Source organism: Lingula anatina, chromosome 7 (genome assembly GCF_051362555.1).
Source record: "Lingula anatina isolate TDL-2025a chromosome 7, LinAna3.0, whole genome shotgun sequence".
Lineage (NCBI taxonomy): Eukaryota > Metazoa > Brachiopoda > Lingulata > Lingulida > Lingulidae > Lingula > Lingula anatina.
This window is the reverse complement of record NC_141773.1, coordinates 21,128,558-21,142,384: the sequence shown is the minus strand read 5'-3', so window position 1 is coordinate 21,142,384 and position 13,827 is coordinate 21,128,558. Positions and strand designations below refer to the sequence as shown.

General features: G+C 40.4%; 1 protein-coding gene across 18 annotated transcripts in view; it reads right to left on the bottom strand.

Moving 5' to 3' along the window:
* The window catches only part of LOC106168812 (uncharacterized), a 37,610-nt gene that overhangs the window by 1,291 nt on the left and 22,492 nt on the right, over positions 1-13,827 (bottom strand). For 6 of the 18 annotated variants that reach the window (XM_087016987.1, XM_087016985.1, XM_087016984.1 and 3 more), the window contains 16 exons: positions 13,155-13,262; positions 12,213-12,698; positions 11,912-12,019; positions 11,254-11,307; positions 10,059-10,112; positions 9,719-9,772; positions 9,414-9,521; positions 8,617-8,688; positions 6,233-6,268; positions 5,865-5,891; positions 4,295-4,378; positions 1,979-2,008; positions 1,576-1,705; positions 1,221-1,324; positions 922-999; positions 433-651 (listed from right to left, as the gene is read on the bottom strand). In XM_087016987.1, coding sequence (XP_086873113.1) covers positions 433-651; positions 922-999; positions 1,221-1,324; positions 1,576-1,705; positions 1,979-2,008; positions 4,295-4,378; positions 5,865-5,891; positions 6,233-6,268; positions 8,617-8,688; positions 9,414-9,521; positions 9,719-9,772; positions 10,059-10,112; positions 11,254-11,307; positions 11,912-12,019; positions 12,213-12,698; positions 13,155-13,262 — 1,752 coding nt within the window. Of the gene's footprint in view, positions 1-432; positions 652-921; positions 1,000-1,220; positions 1,325-1,575; positions 1,706-1,978; positions 2,009-2,099; positions 3,768-4,294; positions 4,379-4,730; positions 4,803-5,219; positions 5,301-5,864; positions 5,892-6,232; positions 6,269-7,997; positions 8,070-8,228; positions 8,301-8,616; positions 8,689-9,413; positions 9,522-9,718; positions 9,773-10,058; positions 10,113-11,253; positions 11,308-11,534; positions 11,589-11,911; positions 12,020-12,212; positions 12,699-13,154; positions 13,263-13,827 lie in introns of those variants that run through there. The other 12 variants (XM_087016989.1, XM_087016990.1, XM_087016994.1 and 9 more) reach the window with 12 other exon arrangements.

Here is a 13,827-nt window from a genome sequence, read left to right as displayed (position 1 = left end):
GATACATATAAATACCAGTGATCCCATTGAAAAAAACGGAGCGTATAATTTTGTTCATTTAATTTTCTTGAATGCAGGTTACACTATAACTTATCCCATGTTTGATAAGTATAAAATTTTTAAGTTTTCTGGGAGGAAACATCCGATATTAAAAAACTTTGTTGGACAGGAAATCTAGTGGTTACATGGTCTTGTCTTTTATACAAACGGTTGATAACTTCGTGTGAATGCATAATTTGAACCCCAGGTAGTGTCTCGTCCCAAGAAAAAAATTTTTTTTACCTTAAAATTAAAAGAACAGATCTACAATCGCACAGGTGTGAAGAGGAAGAGAGGCAGACCTCAGCCATTAAAATCACAACCCTTCCATTTTTACACCAAAATACATCAGAGCAATGACCAGGAACTCGGATCACAGAAACTGGTACTTACGCCGCAACTGTCCTCGTTGACGTTGTATCTTGTCTTGGGGCCGGAGTCTGCCTCCAGCTCAAGCTCGTTGTAAGTGAACAGCTTCACGGCCTTATCGAGAGCGGCCTCTCCATCAGCATAACCAACAGAGTTACGGCAATGGTAGGTAATGGTCTGTCTGGCCGCGTGGCTGAGAATCTGCAGGAAGTTGATCTGGATCTTGTCGGTTTGGTAGTAGAACTGGAAAGAAAAACAGGTGGCGGATTAGATGACACTGATGTTGTGGATTTTTGTTTTCGGGTTGGGGGTGGGGGTTACAGACATTTGTAGTGCTGTGGCTGTTTAACGGGATAAAAAAGAACATGGTGTGATTTGTGTTTAATAGACCTAAAGCATCAACTTGGTATCTGACGCTTTTCTAGATTTTGGCATACTGACTGGGTGACGATAAATTGTAAGGAAAACGAGGTTCATTAAACAGAAGTTTCTCTGTGAAACCAAAAAGCTTACTTTATCTCCACCATCAACGTTCTCTCCAAACCAAATGTGTTCGTCGACTTCTTCGGTCATCCATTCCTTCTTCTCAAACTGTAATAATAATTATAATAATCAATATATCTCAACTCATGTCAGTTTCATTGCAAGAGAAAACATTTAATCTTTTAAGTGCAATACTCTTGAAAATCGAAAGTATCCTGCTGAACAATTTACGTTTGCTCTTGGCGTATTACGTTGTTTACGAATACTAATAGAACAGATTAAATACTAAAATCCAGGGAAAATAATCTGGAAAGTTTTGAACTGCTTACTGCATCTCTCTTGGGGAAAATGCAGGTCTCGCGTGTCTTCATGTCACAATATACTTCAATGGGGCTAGAGCTGATGCCGCCTTCTGGGTTCACCCAGTATTTGCCTGCAATGGAATTACAACACATAAATGGGTATGTTCAATTCAATACATTTATAAGGACATCGTGCATTGCCGTTGACGACTATTTTCTATTCTTTGCTTACGTTTCCAAAACCTTCCACTTCCCAACTCAAGGACCCATCCTATCACGATGGTTTCAAACTTTCATCTTTAATTTGACGTCGAATTAAAGTAAAAAAAATATCTGTACAACTTAAATCAGAACTTTTGATAGAGATCTTGGCTCCACTTACCGCTCTCCAGTTTGTCGTTGGCAGCAGCGAGATCTCTGCAGGTTCTGGCGGGGTTCTCCTTGGTGCCGTCTGGCTTCCTCATCTTGTTGATGGCCTGTTGGAGGTACTGGAGGCTCTCAAAAGCGTTCTCCTGCAAGAAGCAAACCAGGATCGTACCAGTGTGTTAACTATATCATGATATTATCTAGGACCTTTTTGACAATTCCAATATTGCGTTGTCACTTCTTTTAAGGCACTGTTTTAGACCATGGCCGCTTCGACCAAATATTGTTTCCTAATTTACTTCTTTTTCCTTTCTTAAATATTAACCAAAACATTTTAACGCCGCTTTCAGATGCTAGTTGGACATTATGTTGTAGGATTACAATTTAAAAGGCGGTCAGATTTCAGAACTCCGACTTACCTCTCCTGAGAATTTTCCTGGAGCATCATTCTACGGATGGGAAAAATTCATAAATTATTATAATTAAGCAAGGTGTTTCATGGACTATCATAAATTATTATAATTAAGCAAGGTGTTTCACGGACTACCATTAATTACAACATTATAATGATCTGTAAAAATTGTAACATTTTAATGGTTCTCCGTTTCAGAAATATTGTAAATAGTGTTCCTGATATGAACATTTTAGCATTTAATTTCTTATCCCAGTTTCATTCTACAATTACTGACAGTAGTGTTAATCTTGAATAATAACATGTAGGCAATATTTCAAATGAAATGCAAATAGAACATTTGTTAACTAGGAACATTTGCCAGTGCAAGTTAAATATTCTGTTAAAACGGTGAATTTGCGTTTAAAAGAGTGCTGCGAAAAATTGAATTTAAACAAAACTGAAGGGAATTCTATCTACTGACGTGTATAACAAACCATGCAACTACGAAAACTAAACAAAACAAAACAGAACAAACAACAGCAAATAAATAAATAAAGTTATAAAAGTAGAACAGAGGTAATGCAAATCTAGATGTACTAACAAAACTTAATCAATATACACACATGCAGGGTAGGATTAAACAACAACAGAATAGAGGACTGAAGACCCAAGGAAAGAAACAACAAATTACACTCACAAACAAATAAATAATCAAAGAAACAAAAAAAAAACAAGACACTGAAACATGCAGGGCGTGAAGGAGTGGAGGTGCAGATGGGGTGTGTGGTCTAGGGTGCTGGTGAGGTGGGCCTGGTAAATGAAGGTGCAATATAAACGGTAAAACGGTGAAGGTGTGCAACGCCGCGCTAAAGAAAATAGTGCAAAACTTCGAAATAACCTTTAAAACGCCATTTTGATAATGTGAATTATTTGACACTGAGCTTTGGTCAATCAAATTCACCCAACGTAAGGTTATTTCAAGTAAGTCAATCAAAGTACTGAAGTGCGCCATGCCAAAATTGACTGTGCGAACGCGCCGTGTTCACAGAGAACGCTGCAATATTGTGCTGCTAAGTAAAAGTTTGTAAGAAATCATCAATCACGAGTGCTCTTCTAGTTCAGTGGGTGTTGGTTTGGTACGTCTACTACAGTGTCAGAGAGTATGCCGTTGGTGCTTTCAAGTACCATGTACCGAACTCTGAGATTGGTGGTTCCCAGTTGCCCGACTGTGAGAGTGAGGTGTTCTGGTCTTGGCAAGTAAAGTGCGATTCCTAGTGTTAATTTTTCCAGTCAGAGGGCGTGCGAGAACAATACTCTTTCTATTGGACTGGTTACTCTTTGCTGTAAGGTGCAAACCGACATATGAGGTGGTGCAGTGAACCTTGGTCGATTGAGGGGTAAGTTTTGACAGAAAGTGCATGACTCGAAATAACGATAAGGGGTTTAAAACGACTGCTTGGTGCACAGAAGGAATCGGGTGCAAAGGACAACAACGTGTCAGTTATGTGCTGCAAGTTCAAGATTTACTAGATCTTTGTGTGGAATGATGGAAAAGGTCGTCAGTAGGTAGGGTGCGGTGTCTAATCCAGAGAGTTCTATCGCTCTCTTTCTCTTCTTCCAATAGTAAGTGAAGGAGGGGAGAATGGTGCTGATATCGATATGGAGGGGATGTTGAGAGACAGAAGGGGGATTCCTACTGCGGTTTAAACCGCCTCTCTACTCACGAGGTAGACTTGACCCTTTCCGCCAGACGCGGGACGCGCCATAAGAGACATGAGTAATCCATCATTACTAGAGGCAGCGCCTGGTGCACCCTGAGCACGTGAGTGAGGAAATAAAATAAATATAAGCCAATCATTAATCATGAATGCAGCCAAATCATTTTGTGGTTCAAGTGAATGTGGGCTGTGAAGCCTGGGGCTCTTCTTAATGTCGTCGTGTCCTCTCCTCCTGATGGACTGAATAGTGCATTCTGCAAGATCGCCATGGTTTATCATTGCACTGCAACCGCGGTGAATCCGCGTTTGAGTTTGATGCAACGATAACTTTTGACGATACTGTACTTGGTGACGGATTCAAACGGTGGTTCTTAGTGTAAGCAGTAGTGAGTGAACAGCGCTCATAGCTGCCAGGCAGAGCCGTAATGCGCTGGTATGATGCGCAGTTTTACACATAAAAGAAACCAAAATTGTGTGACTCGCCCATAAACAGACCAAGTGAAATTGCAATCACATCAACATCTGTGACTGTGGTATGAAGCAAACTTAGATTGGAAGTGAACAGCCCGTCATCTTCAATGCTGTTTTATCGCAATCACGGTGATCATACGGTCACTACTCACTAGAGGTCCTTTACTAGAAGATCCTCTTCGAGCCAGAGCGGAAAATAGCACTGAGTCTACAGCGGCCGGTGATCCCGACTGACCCTGCATATAGTTGTCGATAAAGTTGTTATTTATAATACACTAGATTTAGTCGGATTTACCCTATTGTCACTCATATGGACAACAAGATATAACGGTGTGTGTGTTTGGTGGTGGTGGGGGGGGGGGGGGGGGGCTTGTTTCACGCGCACAACGCCATATTTCTTCACGTTTTCGTCCCTGAAACTGAACCGCAGCAGCAGCAGCCAAATATGGCTTTAAATAAATAATAAAAAAAGAAAAACCAAACGCGCGCATAAAGATAAATATAGGTCATTGCAAGTGCATAAGATGGAAGCGTATTTTGCCGCCATGAGGCGGGGATGCCTGGTTCACCTTCAGCCGGGGTACTTACGAGGTAAGGGTCGGGGCCCTTGGGCCTGGCAAAGAACGGCGCCGTGTAGGCGGCCGCTGGACCGGGAGATCCCTGGAGGTGGTGAGGAAACACAAAACAACTTATTTACTGTACAAACAAACAAACACTGGGAACTCCCATCAATCCGGATACCAATGATGAGATCACCAAGGGGCTCCTCGAAAAATCTAGGTAGTATTTTTTTTTTTTGCAAAATATTAGCAGAAAAAGTGAGAAAGTGAAGAAACACATGAAATTAATACTTCAGATTTCAGAAACCACAGCCATCAGCAATTTTTAAAAGCGGTCTTCATATTTCAGCTTTCTTGGTGATCTTTGATAGCCGGTTTGCAGGAGACCACAAACACGTTGTCAGTCACATATATATAGCTCTGGTAGCAGGCGAGCTTGTCGCAGACAATACACAGCGCTGGCCACATGTATGTCTGGCTAAAAATCTGCCCGAGTTCCGACCAATCAGTTACTTACAAGGTACGGATCTGGACCTTTAGGCCTGTTGAAAAATGGTGGGTATATTGGTCTTTCGGCGGCAGCCGAGCCTGGGGGTCCCTATGTGTTCATATATGGTTTACAGTTAACAGAGGTCAAGTTTTTATCGCATTTTTTTATGAAAGGAGGATTCTACCAATTAAATTTTGGCTAACAGTATGTACAGTTTTTAACATATTTACCCAAAATAAAGACTTAATCAATGAATAAAGCAATGCTGTATCAAATATCATTTAAATGATGGATTGACTCACACCAAGATAACTATTATAATCAGGAACATTATGGCAAAACGCCCATCAAAATATTTAAATAGATAAATAAAGATGAAATAAGATGAAAAGTTACAAGAACGGATGCGTTTCTGTCTGAAATAAAATGCATTGTTAAAAATTTCCTTCAAAAAAATATAAACACCAAAACTTTGAATTACAATTCCAAATCTGCAAGTACATTAAACGTTGAAAAAATAAGAGAAAACAACAAATGAAAAAGTCAAAAATATATAATATTAAGTAGCATTATTTGCTTATAAATCAATAATAAATCTGTGATTACTCATATGTGACTTACTTATGCATTCAGTTTTCAAAGCAAAACTTATTTAATAAAAAAATTACTTACGGGAGGACCTGGTGGACCGGGTGGACCCTAAACAAGATATTAACAAAAGAGATGTATTAAGCATGTAAACGATTGGAATCTAAAAAGGAATTTTATTTAAAAATCCACTTTACGCCTGCATCGCGCCACGTTCACATTTTGTACCATGGTTTTACCTGTTGATGGAAATATATTGAAATACTTCTCTTCAGAACTGCAGTATTGGCGCGTACCACATGTACGAGGATAAGATTATCTCTAGCTTTATCCAATGTGTTGAAATGCACAAACATCGAAAGCAATGTAATTTTTTTTTTGAGAATTGCTACTACTTCTTTCGTATGTGTAATATATTTAAATATGACAGGAACAACAAAATGTCTACTTACTGGTCTGCCGTCATCTCCAGACATACCTCTTGGACCCTGAACAAGGAATCAATAATGTGAGTTATTTTTGAAATATTCGAAAAGAAAAATAAGGAAAAACAATTCCAAGTATATTTACTAAGAGAACTTATTTTCAAGGCGATGCAGTTTAACTGTCAAGTTAAGGAGTAAAAGAATGAATATATAACCTAAATTAAATTAGATTACAGAAATAGTGATGAAACCAAGCGCAAATTACGTTTTTTCAAAATACAAGGCACACAACTTCTTACTTCACAAAAAAAAGTGATATCTTTAACTCTGTTTTAATAACAAAGTCTATTTTATAAACGAAGAATTCAAATAGTGCACAATAAAATAATATGTGGTTGAAAGTTAAAAGAGGTGTGTGGTGCGCTACCGTCATCATTGTAACCCCGCAGCAAAATGGCTGCATGGTGATGAATATGTGTGCGGATCGTCGCCAAGCTCACGATTTTAGTAATTTTTCAATCAGACCCAAACTTAGAGACTGGAAAGTGACGTGACAGACAACCCCCGGAAAGAGAGAGGCGGGATCTCTATCCATGGAGCCAAACTTTTGAGCTAAGAGATATCCTCGTCTGTCTGAACCGTTCTCGGTGACTGTCAGTGGCATCTTTTCAAATGTTAAAGATAAGATGGGCAAGGCGATGATTTACCGTGTTAAGTGCAACTTAAGTAATGTGTAACACATGAATTCGTATTGGATAGGGTCTGCCTCTGTAAGGCGGTCCACTGATAGGGATGTGCTTGGTCAATATGATTTTCTCAAGGAATCACGTGATGAATAACATGCGACGATGTGATTGGATCAAAATGAGACTCGGAAATCGATGGTTCTCCAAAACTATCACCTTTCAAGCTTCCCTGTCAGTGGAGGACATACAAGTTCATACCCTTCCGAAACCGTGTTTTGATAAGTGGTGACAAATGTGCCCGGAATGGTGCTAAAAGTACTGCTATCAAAACGTCCAGCAGCTAGTTTTAGAACCATTGCAATACTTACCGTGTCAACCGTTAGGGTAATAATAGACAGCATGTAAAAGTACACAGTGCTGACGTACAACAAGACAACAAATTGTTTCAAGCACGTGTGATTTTCTCATAGCTGTCATTATTCCCCTGCAGTCGACGTGCTGGTGCTTAGGAGGGTGCAGTGCTTTGTTTAAAGAAAAAAGCGGTTTTCTTCATTTTCGGGAATTGCAAATGCATCTTCCCTGGTTTCACACATCCGCTGAGAGATAGAGAGAAATGCGAGTGTTAGGTAAGATAAGAATGTTAAATAAAGGGTGCTGTGCCGCTGTCGAGTTTGGCCACTTTGATTCCAAATGTCCATACTGTCTATCCGTTTTGAGAAACTATGGCCTTTATTTTCGAGGTTAATGTGAATATGATCTTTTACACATTTAAGGTGTAGTGGATAAATTAAATACTTCATTTTAAGTTGCAAAGTGAATTGAATTAGGAAAAAGTACATTGTGCCGAAAGAGAAGTGTCGCATTGTGCCAGAAGGTTCATTGAATTTTATTAGACAAGTGGTGAGGTAAAACTGATTGTGCTGAGAGGTTCATTAAATTCCATTGTGCCAAGAAACTCGTTAGATCTCAATGTGACTAGAGTTTATTTCAATCTCATTGTGACTAAAAGTTCAATAACTCTCATTGTGACTAGAGGTTTATGAAATCTCATTTGACAAAAGGTGAGTTAAATCCCGTAGAGACGAGAGTGCAGTGATGTCGCTCACCCTCATTCCTGGGGCACCCATTGGGCCCTGCGCACCGTCCTTTCCGGGAGGACCAGCTGGACCGCGCTCACCCTTTTATTTGAAAGAAGAAGAAGTATAGCAAGCTTTGGGAAAAGCAAGATAAAAAAGCTACACGTGACAGTAAAGTCACCATCACGTGCAGCGGGCATGCGCACCCATTCCCGGCAACTTAGAGCTACCCTGGGTTCACGCTACAAGCCATTTCCTTACCGACGGGCCCGGCGGACCCATTGGCCCTTGGGAGCCATCTTTGCCTGGTCTACCTGGACTTCCTCGTTCGCCCTTTTACCAATAAAAATTGTACACGTACAGAAAAGTCTGACATTTAACATTTATATAATGTGTCCGTTATGGCACAAAGAATGGTTGAGGGAGGAGTCTCAGTTTTCCTAACCTAGGAACCATTTTGTACACGAAACAGATTCCAATGGCTAAATTTATTTAGAAAATGTGGGTCTTGGAACGAAATGGCAGTCTCCGTCAACCTTTCTTTGTACCTTAACTTAGTGTGTAATGTTGAAGTTGTCATTGTTATGGGTGGTAACCATTGCCCTTCTGGCTACCCCTTGGCCATTAAGGCCATCTTGAGGTCACTTACGGTAGGCCCACGGGGACCAGGTTGTCCCATTTGTCCCGTTGCACCCATCTTACCGGGATAACCGCGTTCACCCTTTGAGAAAAACACAAATTATGGATGAGATATCGATCATTTCATTTCACCTCAAGGAACTACGTGTAACGTCCTGAAACCAATTTGAACAAGTCATTTTGCATGTGTAGTATTTAACAATTTTCTACATTAAACTTGATTTACTTGAAGCTTTTAATAAACTTCGGAAATTCGTCCCTTTGATCTTTCATCAATATAAAACAAACAAGCATTGTTCTTCGTGGGTCCTTTGTGGAGATTCATCCTTTTCCTGATGTTGGTCTTGCTGTAAAGTAAGGTTTTATTATTGCTTTGTCATAAGAGAAAATAAAATTATATCATACAAATATTGCGTTTATAAATATGTCTCTATCATTATCTCGTAAACAAAGCAAATTTAAGAATGAATCGAAAAACAGGTCTGAATTACTGTTGATTGGGGTACGTTTTTTATGTTAAGATACCAAACGTACTGCATGCAAATGAATAATACTTCATTCTCTATTAAACTAAGGCACTTTAAAAAGAAAAAGTAAACCAAAATCTGACATCATTTTTATGTTTTTATTTAACCTAAACAGAGTCTTCTTCAAATCTTGCTTTACCTGCTTCAAAAACCAAACATTTGACACACGATAAGTTACGAGTTTCTATCAGAATGTTCAACGAGTTTACGAAACAACAGATCCGTCTGAAACCCACCAAATAATTTTACCCAGAGTGCTTCAAGCACTTCCGGCACTTACCCTTGGTCCTGGTGCTCCGTTAGATCCAGCTGGACCCATCTCTCCTGATGGACCCTGTGGGCCTGGACTTCCCTGAAGACCTGGGAGACCGGTGAAACCCTTGTCACCCTGGGGAACGAGAGTAACAGTTAGGTTTGGAGCTATGATTTTGACATTTTATTGGCGTATATTTTGTCAGGCCATCTGGGCTATATTATAATTTGGCGGTATAGGATTTGGTGTGATCGTCGGTGTACTTTTTTTAAAGCAGATATATACTATGTTAACCGTTTATTTAATTTAAGGACAAGGGAGAATCATTATACCTTCTTTCCATCGGCTCCACGATCTCCCTTAACACCTTGAAGGCCTTGGGCGCCCTGGAAGCATAAAGGTGATGTTGAGGTATTTAGATTAATCTATTTTATCTATCCGTACCAACAAATATTATTCCATATTCGTATTCATACACGACTCGTAGATCATTCCAACTTTTTACATATACAGGATTTTGTAATGTAAGAAACTAACACGATTCCTGGGCAAACTTTTATTTGAAATAGCTGGTACAAACACGAAATTTCCAAACACGAAACAGCACACTTTCCGAAGTTAATTATTTACAAGAGTCAAGAATATAATAGTAAAGAACTAGTTTATACTTACAGTTGCTCCTGGAGGACCTGAAGGCCCGGATGGACCGACTGGACCACGCTCACCCTACAAGTACAGGTGTAGGATGTTATTGACGGCAAGACGTGTCACTTGCTATGATGAAAATTATCCATGTGTGTGTGTGTGTGTATGTGTGTGTGTGTGCGTGTAATCTTCAAATTAATATGTATCTCTAGACTAATCTCGGACTGTGCATGTGTTCTTTTACTTAATTCTGGTCAAAACAAGCGAAATAATATGTCTTAAATAATGATAACAGTTGACGTTTTATGTGTATACTCAAATTAATATTTATTTTTTTGGTGGAATGTTTTACGTTAATATGTTAGTAAATAGCTAATCTAAGTATCACAAAAATACAAGGTATGAGTATTTTAGTTTAACTAATTAGTATTGAAAGTAACACAAGTCATTTAAATACACATAAGGCACACATTCAATGTAACAGAACTATGGGGAAGTAAAGAAAATTCCTCTAGAAAGATACATTTGGCGGTTTGAGTTCTTCATATTTGTAAAGATTTGATGGATTCGTTATACTTAGTGTAGTATTCCATATGAGTTATTAAACTGACAATAGGGGGGCCTACAGTGTTACCCTCCATTCAACATGGTACATTAAATCTTCAAAACGTTATGATCTTTAAAACTGAATATTGTCCTGTATCGAAGGAATTACAAGCTTGTCCAAGTTTGTACCGATATGGACATGAATGCGATTTCAAATTCTCTACTTCCTATTTTTTACAAGAAATATTAACTGTGTGCCTTATATGAAACATCGAAACTTTTGACAGCAAAGAATCGAGAAATGAGATTTTCTCCGTCAACTACACTCTTCAAAATGAAAATAATGCAGATATGAATGAGATATAACTGCACTACAAAACCAAAGGCATGGTTTTGTGTAGAAAGATGTCCCGTTTTTAAGTCAAACATTTTCCAAGAAGGCTGTTGTTAGTTCCGTTATCCAAGCAGTGTACTTTACAAGATTTAACTTAGTAAATTCTAGATATAAGTTGCAAAAGCACCATAGGCTTTCTACCGCAACTTAATATTCCGTGGTTGCCGAGGAAAGCTTGCAATACTTAGGTGACTTTCATCCAGAGCTTACAGAGTTTCACCTTGTTATCTATTATCCAAGTAGGACGCAACACATACATTCAAACAAAACAATCAATCATACCCGTTCACCCCTTTCTCCTGATGGACCTTGAGATCCTTGTTGGCCAGGTGGACCCTAATATCACACAGAAAAAAGTGCAAAAAGATCGTGAAAATAGTGCAGTGCGTGTGCATCTCTTATACCCTACACCCTCGTCCACATGGTCGTCCCTGGGGATCCCATGGGCCAGACGGCCCCTTGGGCATGAAAAACAAAAAGTGCTTGAGTGAGGAATAATAACAGCAAAGGTGCACAGTGCGTCAGTGCTAGAGGAACACTGGTAGCGTTCCTGTTGGTCTTACCGGTGCACCACGGTCGCCTGTCTTGCCTTCGGCACCTGGAGGACCTGCATTACCCTAAATACCAAACCATCTCAACAATCAGTATCAGTAACAATAAGTTTGACAGTTTTGGTTTAAACGCGTGTTTTTTAATTGGTGGTATTTCATCAGGTGGTTGAAATTGTAATATACTGTATTACATAGCAGTTACATACATGTAACATAAAGTTGTTTCTAAGTCTTATACAGTTTGCCAGCGCAAAGTATTTCGTAAAATAATGCAAACCGTAATAACCATGGATGAATACACTCTGTTAACCTAATATTACATTCAATAAACGGACAGCACTGGATCAGATATAATATTTTGTTTAATCTTGTTTCCAATGCAACGTTACCTGTTGTCCTGGGAGACCGCTTGGGCCTGGTGGGCCGCTGGGGCCTGGTGGACCCTTCTCGCCTTGACGACCTGCAGGTCCTGGGAGACCATCCTTTCCTGGCATACCCTATGAAAAGAATCGCATAGAATCAAATGACTGAAGAATCAACAAAGTGCAGGCCAAACGACATTTAATGTCTGATAAATACATGTATGAATCGGTCTTCGACGTAATACGGCATGAAGCCAATTTTATGGTGCAACAACACAATGCACGCGCACACACACACACACACACACATAATACATGAAAAACAAACCTCATTTCCGGTTGCTCCTGGTGGTCCGGCTGGTCCCTGAGATCCTGGGAGACCCTGGTTACCCGGAGAGCCATCTTTGCCTGCCTGGCCCTGAGCACCGCGTTCACCAGCTGGGCCGGGGGCACCTTGTGGTCCTCTCTCTCCTCTACCTCCTGGTATACCTGGGCTGCCTCTGTCTCCCTGAGATCCCTGTGCTCCTGGGGGCCCAGCAACACCTGGGGCACCGTCGTCACCCTTTGGTCCCTTGTCACCTTCCTGGCCTGGTGGTCCCATTGGTCCTTGGTCTCCAGCACGTCCTTGTGGGCCAGTTTCACCGCGCTCTCCCTTCTCTCCTGGCAGGCCGACCTCGCCCTGTGGTCCTGGGGGTCCGCTAGCACCCTGGACACCGGGGCCACCTGGGCGGCCTGGGGCACCTGGCAAACCAACGGCACCTTGAGCACCAGTGTCACCACGGCTTCCTGGGCGGCCGGGCAATCCGTCCTTTCCCTGTGAATTAGAGAATAGTTTGGTTCACCAGCCGTTTATATATTACTGCTTGGCTTGAAACAGATCTGAATTTAGGACGTGTAAGTTAATTTTGTTAAGTTCCTAGTAAATATTGTAAAAATATGAGCAGCTTGATTGGTAACCCAAACATCAAAATCATGAGAATTCTGAGGAAAACTGCGAACACTGGAGTGTTCGCAAACAGCCAAACGGGTCGATATATCATCACGCTAAATAAGATTTTTAAAACGAATTATTGCATTTATTTCCAATCTTCAATCATCAGTTACATATCCGCCCCTAAAGGTTCGATATTTCGATTATCCATTTCGGATACTTCATACAGTATTGTCACGTACTGTGGCTATGATCAATAGAGATTGAAAGTGAAAGTATCAATAGAGATTGAAAGTGAAAGTATCAATAGAGAATGAAAGTGAAAACACTGCAACTTACTGGGGCACCTGCTGGGCCTTGCTCTCCGCGGTCACCCTGTTGTCCCTGTTCACCCTTCAGTCCCTGAGAACCTTGTTCACCACGCTGACCCTGTGGACCAGCTGGACCCTACGATGTTAAAACCACGGCGTTAACAAGTATATCATTTCTGATGGGTGGTGCATGGTGCGGATAAAGTTGTTCATCCTTCATAAAAAAACGAAGCGTTTGTGCTGTTTTGTCTTGGTGTGGTGTTTCAGGTACAGTGGTACTCGCTAATACTTGTGAAACAAATACCTCTGACTCAGCAGATTGTACAATGTTTTTTTTCTCTGATATTATTCTGCATTGATCCAATGAGTTGCCAATGAGGTATGTACGATTGTGTAAAAGGCGAAGGATGAACAAATGTCTACTGCTGTGTATACAAGCAAGAGACTAACTCTAAGCAAGGACTAACTCGTAAGCCGAGACTAACTCTAAGCAAGGACTTACTCTAAGCCGCGTACACACTACAGACAGTAGAGGCTGTCTAGCATAAATCAGCCTTGAAGGCAAAATACACCAATTATTTGGTCTAATCTGCGAATTATATTTTTCAATTATGTATAGCAAAAGATGGCTGCTTGCATAACATAATGACAGGAGAAGTTTAGTAGCGATTTCTATTTCATATTAATCACACTCACTAGAA